At 64.3% G+C, this 14263-nt stretch overlaps 1 protein-coding gene across 1 annotated transcript in view; it reads left to right on the top strand.

Moving 5' to 3' along the window:
- The window catches only part of NTN1 (netrin 1), a 185151-nt gene extending 173149 nt beyond the window's left edge, over positions 1-12002 (top strand). The window contains exon 7 of the mRNA XM_037809826.1: positions 10842-12002. Within this exon, the coding sequence (XP_037665754.1) occupies positions 10842-11170 (329 nt within the window). The 3' untranslated portion in view covers positions 11171-12002. The remainder of the gene's footprint in view (positions 1-10841) is intronic.
- Positions 12003-14263: the final 2261 nt, after the last annotated feature.

Here is a 14263-nt window from a genome sequence, read left to right as displayed (position 1 = left end):
TGCGGCTGTGGGAAACACCCAGCCCAGTGCCAGGAGAGGGTGACTTTGACGGTGCTGGGGACCCTTAGTCCAGAGGGAGCGGAAGGGGACGGGAAGGAAGAGAGGCCGGGATGGAGGAAGCAGTGAGGAGGGAAGGGTCAGCCGTGGAGGAAACCTGGTCCTGATCCCGACTTCCACCCTTCCCCGACCCCAGGGCTCGGAGGGGAGCCCGGGGACCAGGGGTCGGGCAGCCCTGCCTCGGAACCCAGGCCCAGCGGGGTCCTAACCGCGCCAGGTGTTTAAAACCAGATTTAAGGATTTTAATTCTTTAGTAAGGAAAGCAGGGTGTGCCTTTTAACAGAGTGAAATGAACATGAGGTGCAAAGGAACTCAGAGGAATTCTGAGAACTTCTAAAACAGTCTCATTTTACTGGGGTGCCTGGTCCCCTACACAGTGAAACCAGAGCACATGGGCAGGTGTTGCTTGTCCATTCCGAGATCCCTGGGCCATGGACACCCACGGGCAAGCCCTCTCTTGGTTCCAATAAGATCTTAGAAGCCCCTTTAAAGCACTGGCATCTGGGGGCCGTGCGGGAACATCTGGCCCCCACGGGAGAGTAAATCTGGGCTCTGAAAACAGACTTTCAGGTTGTCAAAAGACGAAGGAAGCCCTGTCTCCAAGCCAGGGCGGCTGCTGCCCAGAGAGGCCCCCGGCTGGTTGGAATAAGCTCGCATGGTCCTGGGTTGCCCACGGGGCCCCAAGGGTTTTGTGGCTCGAGTGGGCGCCGAGCCTGGGGGCCGACCCTGGGCCCCAGCAGAACCCGGGGTCACAGAGCCTGGATGTCCTCCTCACCACGGCCCCCCTAGGCCAGGACCAGCGCTGCCCCCTCCCCTTCCCAAAGCCCCTCGGTGCCCTTTCCAAGAGGGTCCCCGGGACTCTTGGGGTCACCTGTTGAAAGTCAGGGAGTCATCCCAGCTCATGTTGTAGGCCGTGTGCTTGGGCAGGAGGCAGGTCTAAGTGGGCGTCAGGAACAGGACTGCACATGGCCCCGCAGGGTGTGGGGGGACAGGGCCTTGGGAGGGGGGCTTGGGAAGGAGAGAGGGCGTGAGACCCCCAGGGACTGGGCAGAGGGGCCGAGGACAGCCCTGGGGACCCTGGGGGTCAGGTGAGGGCAGCCAGGCCCCCGTGCCGGCCCTGCTTTGAGGGTGGGGTGAGGTCTCTGGGTCCAGCTCTGCCAGGCCGTGTGGGGCGTCTTCCCTGCACCCTTTGTTGGGAATTCCGGCCACTCGCTGAGTTCCTGAGCACCGTGGTGGACCGGGGTGGGGGGGGGGAGGTGGGGGTGCGGGCCTGGGAGTCGGAGGGGAGGTGGGGCCAGGCCAGGGGGGCACAGGAGCCCTGCTCTCTGACTGACACCCGGCAGGGAGCCAATTAGCAAGCACATTGCCTACCCTGTGCAGCCAGTCACTAGAAAGTTCCACAAGCTGCTAATGAGACCCATGGGGTTGCTGCCCCTGCTGGGGGAGGAGCTGCCCCAGCTCAGGAGGTTTTGCTGCTGTGCTATTCCAGCTGTAGCCTGTGGCCCAAAGGCTGGGCTGGGCTGGGGCGGACAGACCGGGTTGGCTTGGGGTGCCCTGGCTCCGCTCTGCACTCCCTCGGGCTTTGCTACCGATGAGAGGACCAGCCTGGTTAGGGTGAGAAGGAACTGGTGGGGTCCCCCAGGGTGGGGGCCCTGCCGCACCTCTCACGTCTGGAGAGACCCTAGACGGGTTGGCCTGGAGACGTGCCTTCCTGGGGTGCCGTGGGACTGTGCACAGGGGCTTGCCCACCCCGGGCCTCAGTTTCCTCCTCTGTTGGGTGGCCGTGACGTCCTTCTCGGTGGCCCCGATTGTGTCCCCACCATGCCGGGCACCATTTCTTAGGGGCGGGGGTCAGTGGGGATGCTGTTGTCCCCGGGCCCAACCTCTCCTGGGGACACCTTGGTCCTCTGTTGCCCTCCAGGGGACCCCAGCCCACCTCCCAGATGCCGCAGACGGAGCCCCGAGAGGGCTGTTGAGATTCAGTTGTTAATGTAAGACAGTTATTTTTTGCTATTTTCAAGTGTTTTAGCAATTCCTGCCCCCTTCTCAGGAAACCTCTGCGCATGTGTGAGTATGAGTGTGCAAGTGTGCGAGCCCCCCTGCCTGGCGCTCAGCGAAGCCTGTGCTCTGGAAAACTCCGCCGGTGGTCCCAGGCCCGAGGAGGACACTTTGTCCCTGGCCGGGGTGGGCTGTGTGGGCCTGACAGGGCCGGGCCCTTCTCGGGTGAGGTGTCGGGCCTGGGCCTGCCTCCACTGACGGGGAGAACAGCATCTTCTGGCCTCACCCACCTGGGGCACAGGGGGGCTCAGGGAGGCCCCAACTTTCTGCTTCCCTGACTGCTGCTGCGGCTGCTCCCAGCCCGGCCGCCCCCCGTCCCAGGCTCATTCACCAGAGCCGATACCCCCTCAGCCCCCCGCTTTCTGTCTTCCCTTCTCCCTCCCTTCCTCTGTGTTCCATCTCGTCCCCGTGCCCCTGTGGAGGCAGCTGCTCGGCAGAGGGGTCAGGGCCCCGCTGCCCAGGCCCTCAGCCTCCCCCACAGCTGCACACACCCCACCCCACCCCGTACACTCATTGAGCACCTGCTGTGTGCCCCGTCCTGTCAGGGTGCTGAGGGCACAGATACGGATGACACAATCTTTGCCCTCAAGGAGCTCCCCATCTAGAAGGGGGACAGACAGACAGACAAGGGTCATATAAGGCTGTTAGTGTCATGGTGGGTGTGTGGCCAGGTACAGGCCAAGGTGGGCGTAAGGAGGGCCTGGCCCATCCTCTAGAGAGGGTGGGGATGGAGGGCTTCCTGGAGGAGGAGGCCCGCGTGGCCAGTGTTCCCAAGGCAAAGCAGCGGGGAGGAGGGCAGCGCAGGCGAAGGGAGGAAGGGCTCCCAGGAAGCTGAGAATGGGTGGATGAGCTTGTAGAGCAGTATGGGGTGGGTGCCAGGGAAGGACCCAGGGAGGCTGGAGGGAGGAGGGTGGGTGAGGGCTCACGGCCCCTTCCATGCTCAGACAATACCCCAAACCCCGGGCGGAGGTCCCCGCTCCCACTGGTGGAGGGGCCCCTGCTGCTCCCCGAGCCGCTGCCTCAGGTGGCCTGGGCCTTCTTCCCGGGATGCAGAGAGCGGGGGAAAGACAGACGGCTCCCATTCTGAAAGGTGAGATCATCCCACTTTTGCCAGTTCTTGGAAAAATTATTCGTTCCCAGAAATGTTTATTAGTCACCCCTTTTGTTGAAAGACATTTTGGCACCACCAGATGGAAAAATCAAAATGCTTTTCACGAGATGATTCGTCTCAAGTATTCCTCCCGAGAGCCCACGAGGTTATTTCGGAGGCCACTACGCGAGGGGACGGTCTGCTGGCATCGGGGGGGAAGCTGGGTCGGCTGCGGTGTGTGCCTGCCATCTCGGGGCCGCGGGGCAGGGCCTGGGGCCCATGGGGATCCCGGTTGACATCGATGCCCTCATGAACCCGGCACGTGCTGAGGCCACGTAAACCCCGGGAAGAGACCCAGGCCCGGACTGGGCACCCTCGGCTTCCTTCTCATCTTATCCTTCTTGGCCCTCGCCCGCCTGGGAGGGAGCGATCGTGTCCCTGTCGGAGCCTCAGTGAGATGACTTGCTCACGAGTGGCCCTCGGGCCTGAGACCTTCCCCTCCCCATGCCAGGGAGGTGGCTCTTGGCGGCACAAGGGGGGCACAATCCCTTAGAAGGTGCTGGAACTGGTCCCCAGCAGCACCCTGGGTCCTGCTCCAGGCCAGCCTCAGAGGGAATGAACCAGGAGGGGTCCCCACGGTGGGGGGTGGCTGTCCATCATGGGGGGGGATGTCCAGGTGACACGAGGGATGCCATAGAAGTGGGGGCGTGGTGGGGGGCTGCCAGGGGTCAGGGGGTGGTGGGGACGTGACCATTGCAGCCGTGGACCGGCCTCGGTGGTGGAGGAAGGTTCACCGTGAGGCTGGGGAGACCCGGCTGGCCGTGGCGGTGGGGATAGAGGCTGTCTAATGGTGGTAGGTAGTAGTTACGATGGTGCCAGTGTAGACGAGGTGGCGCTGCAGTGGTGGGGGTGGCAGTGAGGACAGCGGGTGGATCCGAGCCCCTGCTCAGCTCATTTGGCCCCTCAGGCTGGTCATGAGAGGGGCAGGGGGTGAGGGGGCCTCACAACCCAGTCTCTTTTTCCCCAACCAGCCCTGGGACGTGGAGCCTCTAGGGATGATGACCTGCCCCCCATTTTTACACCCCCTCCCTTTCCTGTGCTGGATCGTGGGGTCGGTAGCTGTTCCCCATCAGGATGGGTCCCTTTACGTGCAGAGACTGGCCAGGGCAGTCCCTGTGTTCGGGGCCTGGTGGGACTTCGGGGCTCGGGTGTGGGGACAGATGTGAGAGGGGAACCCAGCGGGGAGCTTGTGACGTGGGATTTCACAGGTTAGTGACCCGTCCTCGGGGGGCCGCCAGCCTCCTGGGGCTCCTCCAATTTCCCCACCAGATGTGCCTTCGCCCCACCCCGAGTGCCAGCCTGTGTGGGCTCCAGATGTGGGGCTGGGTGGGCGGGCGTGAGCTCGAGCTCGAATGCGTTTGGCCACCAGGTTGGTGGGAGGCTCCTCGGGCCCAGTGACGGGAGCCGAGCCCCAGTCAGAGCCCACTGGGCAGGTGCCGCTGTGGCCGTGGGGACCCCCGCAGGAGTGACCCCTGCGGACGAGGGGAGCCTGGGCCTGGGCGCTGGGTGGTGGGGAGGGCAGCGAGGGTAAGGGGCCTGCCCTGGCGGGAGGAGGATCTGGCCCCTGTCTGTCTGTCCCTCCCCAGAGCTTCCCCTTGCTGTCTATCCTCACAGTTTTCCCGTTCTTGGAACATTCTGTTTTGAGGAAGGAGGGGTAGGTAGGGAAGGCTCTAAGGGACCGTGGAGGTCAGCAGGGGACACCGAGGCTCAGGGTGGGGGTGGGGTCCTGTCTACGGGGCCAGAGAGCACCGTCCTCTGCCCGCATCACCTGTGTCTCCAGGACCATCCCATGGGTGGTGCGGACGGGAGGGGATGGACATCGTGCCCAGCGAGGTGTGCCCGCTGGCATCAGAGGGTCCCGACGTCCACCGTCCTCCCCAGGGTTAGTGCCCTGTCCCTGTTCCTGGGGCTCCCGCCACACTTGCCGGCCCCCTCTAAATGTGCCACTCAGGCTGCCGGGACGGGAGATGCCGCAAGTGCCGCTGCCGTGGGGTGGGCCCACACGCCTGAATCGAGTCGCCAGGCCAGTGGCCGTGCCCTCCCCAGCAGTGCCAGCCGCCGGCGTGGTTCGCGCGTCTGCTTCAGCTCCTGTCTGCAGCGCCCGGGCACGTTCTTCGGGTCTTCTGGGTGAGGCGGGTGTCATCCTCTGACTTGTAGGAGCCGGCAGGAGGTGCTCAGGGCCAGGCCTGTTATGTTGAGGGTACATGGGAGCCAAAGAGGGTGCTGGCCGCACCCCTCCTGGGCCCTGGGAGCGGGTCAGGAGTGCAGCCCAGGGAGCCTGGCTCGGGGAGGCGGGGGGGGGGGGGTGTTCCGGTTTGCTAAAGCTGCCGTTGTGCAAAATACCAGAAATGGATTGGCTTTCATAAAGGAGTTTATTTGGTTACAAATTTGCAGTTCTACAGCCATAAAGTGTCCAAACCAAGGCATAAACATGAGTCTGCCTTCACTGGAGAAAGGCCATTGGCATCCAGAAAACCTCCGTTAGCTGGGAAGGCACATGGCTGGTGTCTGCTTGCTCCCAGGCTGCGTTTCAAAATGGCATTCTCCAAAATGTTTCTGGGATTAGCTTCTCGCGGCAAACTCTGGGCTAGTATCTCCAAAGCAAAAGTCTGCTTTCAACAGCTCTCTCCAAAACGTGTGTCTCAGCTGCAGCAGCAGGCTCCTTCTGTCTGGGCTCTTACAGGGCTCCAGTGATTTAATGAAGAGCTCCATGGAAGTAATCCAATCACAGTTATCACCTGCAGTGGGGTGGGTCACATCTCCATGGAAACAGCCTAATCCAAAGGTTCCAACCTGATCAACACTAAATACTTCTGCCCCCCACAAGATTGCATTGAAGTACACGGCGTTTTGGGAGACATAATACATCCAAGCTGGCACAGGTGCTCTCTCTGCCCTCAGACCCAGGGCTTGCTGGAGACGGGAGCTGCGATGAGGGAGAGGGTGTTGGCATCGCTGGCTTTCGGTGGGTTCTCAGATCAGCCGCGCCCTCTCCGTCGGATGAGGGTGAATTTGCCACCTCCGTGGGCCTCTGGTCAGAACCCCCGACCCCCCACCCAGCTGGCTTGCTGTGCACCCCAGAGCTGGCAGGGCCTGAAGTGGGGAGGGGCGGACGGCCCTTTCACCTCTCCTGCCTCCAGAGGCTGACGCATGGCTGCTGCGGGGACCCCATGGCCACCGTGGCACTGGCCGGGGAGAAATCCTGGTGCCCGGCCTGCCCTGCCCAGTGCTTCTTCCCCACGGCTGCCCGGGGGGCTGGGGCTGGGGGGCAGGTGTGTGTCGGGGCGTCTCGTGAGGTTGTGCTCAGCCCCTTGGGGATGACGTTAGGATACACTTGGGGGTTCCCACCTTATCCAAGGTCTGAGCACGGCCTTGTAGGGGGTGGCAGGAAGGGGCTGTGGCTAGTGGGCCAGCCCTGGCCAGTGAGCCTCAGCTCTCCTCGTTCATTCATTTGTGAAGACTCGGTGGCGGGGGTGGGGGGGTGGCTGCTGTGACCCCCATCCAGGGCGGGTCAGCCCGGCGGGTCAGCCCTGAGCCCCCTGACCCAGCACTCCCTGGGGCTCTCAGCCCATGTCGACCGGCAGGGTCTCGATGCTTCTCCGGGAAGATCAGCGTCCCCGAGAACAAGGCCTGGCCCCGCTTGGTGGTTTCTAGCCTTCACAGGAGGCCAGGAAACATGTGGTCAGAGCCGCGTTTTATGAAGCGGCTAGAACGCATGACACGCTTTGTATACCGGGAGATTTATGGGGGCTGCATGACTTTAATGATTTCTGGGGGTTCGCTGTCCTCCCCAGCCCTGACCTGGCCACTCTCTCTGAGGCAGATGGATGTGAGGCCACCAGAAGGCCCCTGGGCACCCACCCCGGGCAGCCCATAAATCCAGAAGGCCCCTGGGTGGCCCGAGGTCTCCCTGCAGAGTGTCTCACAAGCTCGGGGCCCGCCGGGGAGGGGAGGGGGCCCGCAGCATCCCCTCCTTGGAGCTGGGCCTCGGCAGGTTGTTTTCCTCGGGCCGGGCCTTTCCTGACGGGCTCATTTCAAACAGGCAGGAGGACGAGCAGCACCCGGAGCCTCCCTTGCTGGCCAAGCAGCTTTTCTAGAACCTGCCTGGTTGGTGGGGAGCTTTGATTCCTGTGGGAGGTCCCCCAAACCCTCGCAGGGGTGTCAGTGAGTGCCGCGCTGCCTCCTGCCACTCACTGTCCACGGTGGCGGTGGTGACGGGAACGCCATGGACTTCGAGGGCTGGCGGGTTCTGTGGCTGCTGGTGCCAGGGCCGGAGCTGGTGGGAGCGGGCAGGGCTCAGACCGAGGGGCGGCGAGTCCCCTTGGGGAGGAATCCAAGCACAGGATGGGACCTGGAATGTCCCGCTTTTCAGGTTGCCCTCAATGGCCTGATAAATGTCCCCGACCCTGGGACTCCGGGGAGACTGAGGCAGCTGGGGAGGACGGCTGGAGACATTTCTGTGGAGAGCCCTACTGGTCCCGCCCTGTGGTCAGAGATGGGGCGATCAACCAAAAGGAACCCCCTGGGCTAGGCAGGCCGTATCCTGCCCTCCTGGCCCAAGAGGGAGTGCCCCCAAGCCCCCAGCCCACCCCAGGCCCTGCCTCCCAGCCCCCCGCCAACACGAGCTGCCCTCTGGCCTTCGAGGGCCCGGCTCTTAGCCGCCTCCTCGCCTCCTCGGAGCCCTGGGAGACCCTCAAACCAGGTGCAGACCTCTGCCCCCAGGGACAGAGCTGGGTGCACCTGCCCCTGCCAGCCCCAGGAGCCCCAGAGGCTGAGCTCTGGGGGGCTGCCTTGCACTGATGCCGAAGCCCCTCTAAGCTGTAATGCTTTTAAGCCCACGGCCAAAGCAGCAGGCAAGAAGTCTGTCCTCACATCTATCCTGCCCTGGTGGCGGGGACGGGCTCCTGGCATGGAAACCTTTCCTGTAATCCTGCCCCACTGATGCAGGAGGACCCCCCCCCCCCAGCCTCCTCTCTGCAAAGGAGGGGTCCCTGGGCAGGCACGTGGCACAGCCCAGCCGGGCTTCTGGACCCAGACTGCCGAGGCCTTGCTCCCAGGAGCCTGCCTGCCCTCGCTCTGTCCCGCAGACCCCCCTTTCTCCACAGCTTTTTCGGGGTCCTGGAGGCTGCCACCACTTCAGGTGGGCTTTCTCCAGATAGCCTGGCCTGCTCAGCCTCTTGGGGCCCCGGCCCCAAATCCCAACCCCTATTTTTGTCTGTGCAAAGAGCAGAGTCCCCTCTTGGGACCAAGCCCCGTGGGACAGGCCCGCTGGGCCCTGGAACTCCAGATGGTGGCTCGCCTGCAGTAGTCGCCTGGTTGAGCCCTTGTTCCAGGGGGGTGAACAAGGACTTAGAGGGGCTCCAACCCCCAGGCCAGACTTGGGGGGCTGCCAGCAGCTGCCCCAGCATCTCTGTTGTCCCTCAGATTGATGCTGGTCCGATTTCCTATCCACTCTTCCAAGGATGATCCTGTCTCCCTCATTTCTGAAAGCAAGGCAGGGCCGGGGCTCCTTGTCGTAGCCGCCCCCAATGCTGTAGCTTTTTGGGGACCACTTAGGACATCCGCACCAGGACACTGGGGATTTGGGCGTCCTGAGGGCTGCTGCTAACTGGCCTGTGGTGAGTTCCGGTCACGTGGGCTCAGGGGCTGCCCTGGGGGCTTAGAATGGGACATAGCTGCCCAGAGCCCACCACAGCACTCCCAGCTGGGGGGCAAAGCTGCAGGAATGTCTGGGCTGCCGGGCCCCCCTGCTCCCCGCAGCCTGGTCACTCCCGGCCTGCAGCCAAGCGGGGCCGGCAGAGGGGCCGGCAGCCTGGCTGGGTGCCCTCCCCGGGCGCGAGCAGGCCTGTGTGAGGTCACTCTGCTAATGTGTATTTTGAATATTTTCAGCCGTGTGTGCACGGTGGGGCCCGGGCCCGCGTGCCGCATGTGCAGCTCATGCTTGGCGGGCTGTGTAATGTGCGGAGGTGCTGCCAACGGCAGCGGAAACGTGGACTTTTTCCAGCACAGTCACGAGTCCTGCCACCAACCTCCCTGCCCCCGGCCTGTGCCGTCCCCCGGTGGCCGTGCTGAGATTTCCTGGGGGAGGAAGGAGAACAAGGGCCAGTTGCCTTGTCCCAGTTGACCAGTGTCCGCTGCGGTGTCCCTCTGGGTTCTCGAGGACAAGCTGTCCGGGAGGCACCTCTCTGGGCTGTGTTCTTGGTGGGAAAGCAGGTTCCTTTCACTGCTGTCCTGGCTGTGCCCCACTTTGGATGCTCTTTAGGGGAGGGGGCATCTCAGAGGCCAGGAGAGGGGGGGCAGGGGTCACCAGCCCTCCTGCTGTGGAGGGCCACGTTCTCGCAGGTCCCCCAGGGAGTGAGAAGTTCCCCTGGGAGCTCAGCCGGCTCTGCTCCTCCTCTGCTCCCCCACCAGTTCTGTCCTCCCACCTGTCCCTGAGCTAAGCCCAAGACCCCCCGAGTCCCCGAGACTGATGGGTTCTCAGTCCCTGGGCTCCGACCACATCGCAGGGGCCCCAGCAAGCGGTGCCTTCTGCAGCAGCCTTGTCTGACCACCCCGACCGGGGGACGCTGAGGTGGCCTGGAGTTCTGAGGTCCCACATGGGGCTATAGCCAGATCCCGAGGGAGGCTTGTTCTGTATTCAGCTCAGGCCTGCGGAGAGGAAACCGGGGCCCTCAGGGACACCGGGGTGGGATGGGGGTTCCCTGTTGCTTAGCGGAGGGGCAGTCGGTTACCATGGCAACTCTGCCTGTACACACACAGCCGGGCCAGTCCTCTGGGCTGGAGGTTGCCCCATCCCCCTCAGAGTTCACACTGAGTGTTGAGTCCCTTGGTGACAAAAACATGGAAACGGTTGCCATGGCAGCCATTCTGTGGAGCCCTCAGACTGGGGTGCAAAGTTCAGGATGCCCAGGAATGGCTGAACTGAAAACACGGGAAAATCCACCTCTTCCTTCACCCCCAGAAGGATGAGTCAGCTGGGGGTGTCCGATGCCCTCCTGCACCCAGGGGCCAGCGTGGGGGAGGCCGGCAGAGCTGCAGGGGGGCATGCTGCCCGCAGCGGAAGTGGGGGGGGCTGGCTCCAGGTTTCCAGGGGGACACGTCCTTGTGGCTGCCTTGGCTGGGAGTGGGGGAGCCTCAGAACCAGCCTGGGTGTCCTCTGTAATCTGGGGGGACACTGCCCCCGTTTACTCGGGAGAGCTCAAGTAGCCAGAGCAACCTTCCCAGTGAAGTGCGGTGGGCTCTGTGTCACTCAGGGCACCTGCCTGGCAGGTGGGCCCTGCCCAGGGTGCTGGGGTGTGGTCAGCTCCTGCCAGCTTCCCGGACCCAGAAGGGACCACCTTCAGGACGGGCTGGGGGGCGGGATGGGCTTCTTGGAGCCCTGCAGCAGCTGCGCGCCCCTCTGCATGACCCGGCCTGCCCCGCTCGGGTCCCCTGTGCTGTCGCTGCTCAGCTCTGGGTCTCCCCTCCTGCTTCTGCCCAAAGGGCGCTGGAGAGAGGGGGCGGCCAGGGCTGCGGGGGGCCCGGGGCGCCCTCCCCGGCCCCGCGGCCCACCCGCGCGCCTGTTGCTTCCCCGCAGCCGTGCAGATCCACATCCTGAAGGCGGACAAGGCGGGGGACTGGTGGAAGTTCACGGTGAACATCATCTCCGTGTACAAGCAGGGCGCGAGCCGCATCCGGCGCGGTGACCAGAGCCTGTGGATCCGCTCGCGGGACATCGCCTGCAAGTGCCCCAAAATCAAGCCGCTCAAGAAGTACCTGCTGCTGGGCCACGCGGAGGACTCTCCGGACCAGAGCGGCATCGTGGCGGACAAGAGCAGCCTGGTCATCCAGTGGCGGGACACGTGGGCGCGGCGGCTGCGCAAGTTCCAGCAGCGCGAGAAGAAGGGCAAGTGCAAGAAGGCCTAGCGCGGCGGCGGCGGGACCCCGCGGGGACCGGGGCGCGCGCGGCCTGCCCGGGGCGGGGCCAGGCGGGGCGGGGCCGCGGGCGCCCGGGGGCGGGGCTCTTGGCGTCCCCGCCCCCGTGCGGGCCGGGCCCTGGCGGGATGAGGACGACACTTTAGCTACCTCACGGGGCGCCCCCCGGAGCAGGGACGCCCTTCCCCGGGGCCGAGGCGGGGAGGGGGGGGTCGCCGTGGAGGAGCCGGGGCAGCCTGACCTGGGGCCCGAGGGCGGGATCCAGAAGCCCCCCGGGCCAGGGGGCGGGAGGAGAACTGTGAGCTCCCAGGCCCCCAGCCCCGAGCAGCCCCCTTTTCCCCCTGGCCCCGAATGAGGGGTCCCACGGAGGTCCTGGCAGGCGCTGCGCGGAGGGGACGCAGCCCGTCCAACCAGCACCCCCTGCCCCACGTGGCTCCTGGTCTCCGTTGCTACCTGCGTGTGGAGTTGGCTCTCCCGGGGGGGCCTAGGGGTGGGGATGGGGGGTTCACCAACTGCTGAGATGAGGGAGAGAAGGCTCTGCTGTCCTGTCCCTCCCCCCGCCCAGCTGGGGGCTGGGCACTGGGCCCCAGGACACCCCAAGAAGCCCAAGCCGGGTGGTCACTGCCTGTTAGAGGAGGCGTTGCGAAGGCAAAACCTCCCAGAGAGTTTCCTTTTTGGAAACTTGGAACCAGCCCCTCTTATGATGTTTTCTAGGGGAGAGGAGGGGGCAGGGGCATGGGCTGGGTGTGCAGCAGTGATGCTATTTGTGTAATGACATCAGCTCCCACAAGGCCCCTCAGCAATGTCAACAGCTGGGAAGGGCCTGGGCGGGCAGGGGCTGCGGGCAGGGCGGGCCCTTGGACCTGGCTCCGGGGAAGGGGCTTGCCCTGGGTGGGACAGGGTGCCCAAGCCCGGGTGGGCAGGGGCAGGAAGGACTGCATTCCTGGGGGTCGCTGGGCCAGGGAGGCCTGCTGTAGCCAGCCCTGGCCCGTGACTGCCTCCCTGGCTGTCTTGGTCTAGCTGGGCCACACCTTGCCGGCTCCTTTCTGGTTCTTCCGTTGGTGGAGGCCCCCCACATGCTCCCTTCCGTGTGCCCAAAGCCCCCTTCCAGTGTCCTGGCGACACAGTCCCCAAGCAGCAGCCCCAGGCCTTTGGGCCTGCTCGCCCACATGGGACCTGCTCCCTGGGAACCTCGTGCCTCCGACTCCCCCACCAGCCCAGCGCCCTGAGCTCTAGGCACTGCCCACCCTCCGCCTGCATCCTCACCCCCGGCACACTGGGTCGGAGGCCTGGCTCCCCTCTCAGTCAGGAAATGGGCTTCATTTTCCCTGCTGGAGTTTGGTCACTCAAAGGGTTGTCCCAGGAAAGCATGACGCTGGGCCCGGTGGTGGCCTGGTCTGCAGCTGCCGATTCTGCCACATCCACTGAGCACCTGCCCCGTGCCAGGCACTTTACCCACATGAGCTCGTCCTGTCCTGTTGACGCTCTGCAAGACAGGGGTTCTCACCCCCTTTTCCACCAGCGAGGGAATCTCAGCACAGGGGCGCAAGGTTACAGGGCAAGTAAGTGGCAGACCTGGGATTCCAACCCCAGAGCCGGGCTTTCTCCCAGTGGCCACACTGCCTCGGCTGCCCGGAGCTCGGGGGCCCCACCTGCTCAGTTCCCGAAGCAGGCTGCCCCCCAATAACCCTGGCACCCAGGCTGGAGAAGAGAAGCAGGGGAGTGTGCTGCCCCAGGCCCAGTGGGGAGGGGGCCAGGAAGGCAGGGCTTGGCCGCTCCCGAGGGGTAGTGGGAAGGCTGCTGGGGCTGGTTGGAGGAGTCCCCAGCGGTCAGGGCAGGGAGGGGACAGAAGTGCCCTGGGAAGGGAGGGCCCCTCTCCCAGCAGCCAGCCCCCCTCTTTGGCCCCGGACTGGTTTGCTGGCTGCCCTTAGCATCTCGGAGCGTCACCATCCTCAACAGGCACTGCACATCTGGGGCAGTTGTCCCCCATCTTCCTACACCAATGTGGCCTCTCAGCCCTGCCCAGACATCCCACCCTGGGGTGCCTCACCCCCATGACCCCGAGGGGCTTGCACTTGTTATCTCCGAGGCCCCCTCCTTGTGCCTGCTGGAGCGCAGCATGGCATCTTGCTTCAAAGTCAGCCAGCCTCCAGCCTCACCACCCCCCGCCCGGCTCAGCACCCCAAGGGCACAGGCCGCCCACCCAGGGGTCCACACCCTGGAGACTGTGTCCGGGAGGCCCCGTCAGCCAAGTGGAGGACAAGGTCACTACTGGGATTCCACGAGCATCACGGGCTGCCCTCCCCACGGCCCGGGCCCCGGCCACAGCCACCCCCCTGGCCTTTGGCGGTGAGGACTAGACCTTGGGGAAGCACCCGTTTCACCCCCGGCCCCCCAGGAGATGGCAATAGGAATTGAGGTGTTCTGGTTTGTACAGTTAGGAAGGGATGTAAAATGGAACTAGATATTGGTTTTAAGGAGTGTATTAACCTGAATTGTGATATGTAGGTGTTTGAAAAAACCATGCCCAGATTTTTTTTTTTTTTTTTTTTTTTAAAGACATTGCCCAGTTGTCCTTTTCCTTCTTACCTGCTGGGTGGTCTGGTGCCCCCGACAGCTGAGTGCCTGCTTTACAGACACAGCAACGTGAAGGATTTGGGGTGGGGGGATGTGGGAAGGACACCGGGCTGTCCCGGCCCTCCCCTGGGCTCACCTGCAGGCCGCGGCCTCTGGCCTGGGAGAGCAGGCAGGCGGTGGCACCCCAGGGGCCTCCCCCGGGTGGGAAGGACGCTTGTGGCCACGGCCCGAGGAGACCGGGGGCTGCCCCGGGTTGGAAGGAGACTGAGGTGGAGAAGAGACCCTAAGAGGTTGGGAAATGGTCCCTTTGGGAAACTGAAGAATGTTGGAAGCCTGAGGAGTGGACCCACTGGACTCAGTAATGGGGTCCCTGGGCCATGGACGGGCTTTCCTGCGAGCCACAGCGTACCCCAGGGGTATCGAAATGTGTATTTGTGGGGCTTTGCCCCCTGCCAAAAACAAAGCCAGTCCCACTCCTGTGTCATTGGCCCTGCCCCGTTCCCGGCT

The sequence above is a fragment of the Choloepus didactylus genome, chromosome 18 (assembly GCF_015220235.1).
Source record: "Choloepus didactylus isolate mChoDid1 chromosome 18, mChoDid1.pri, whole genome shotgun sequence".
In the NCBI taxonomy this organism is placed as follows: domain Eukaryota; kingdom Metazoa; phylum Chordata; class Mammalia; order Pilosa; family Megalonychidae; genus Choloepus; species Choloepus didactylus.
The sequence above is the reverse complement of the archived record's forward strand: the minus strand, read 5'-3'. Positions and strand labels throughout refer to the sequence as shown.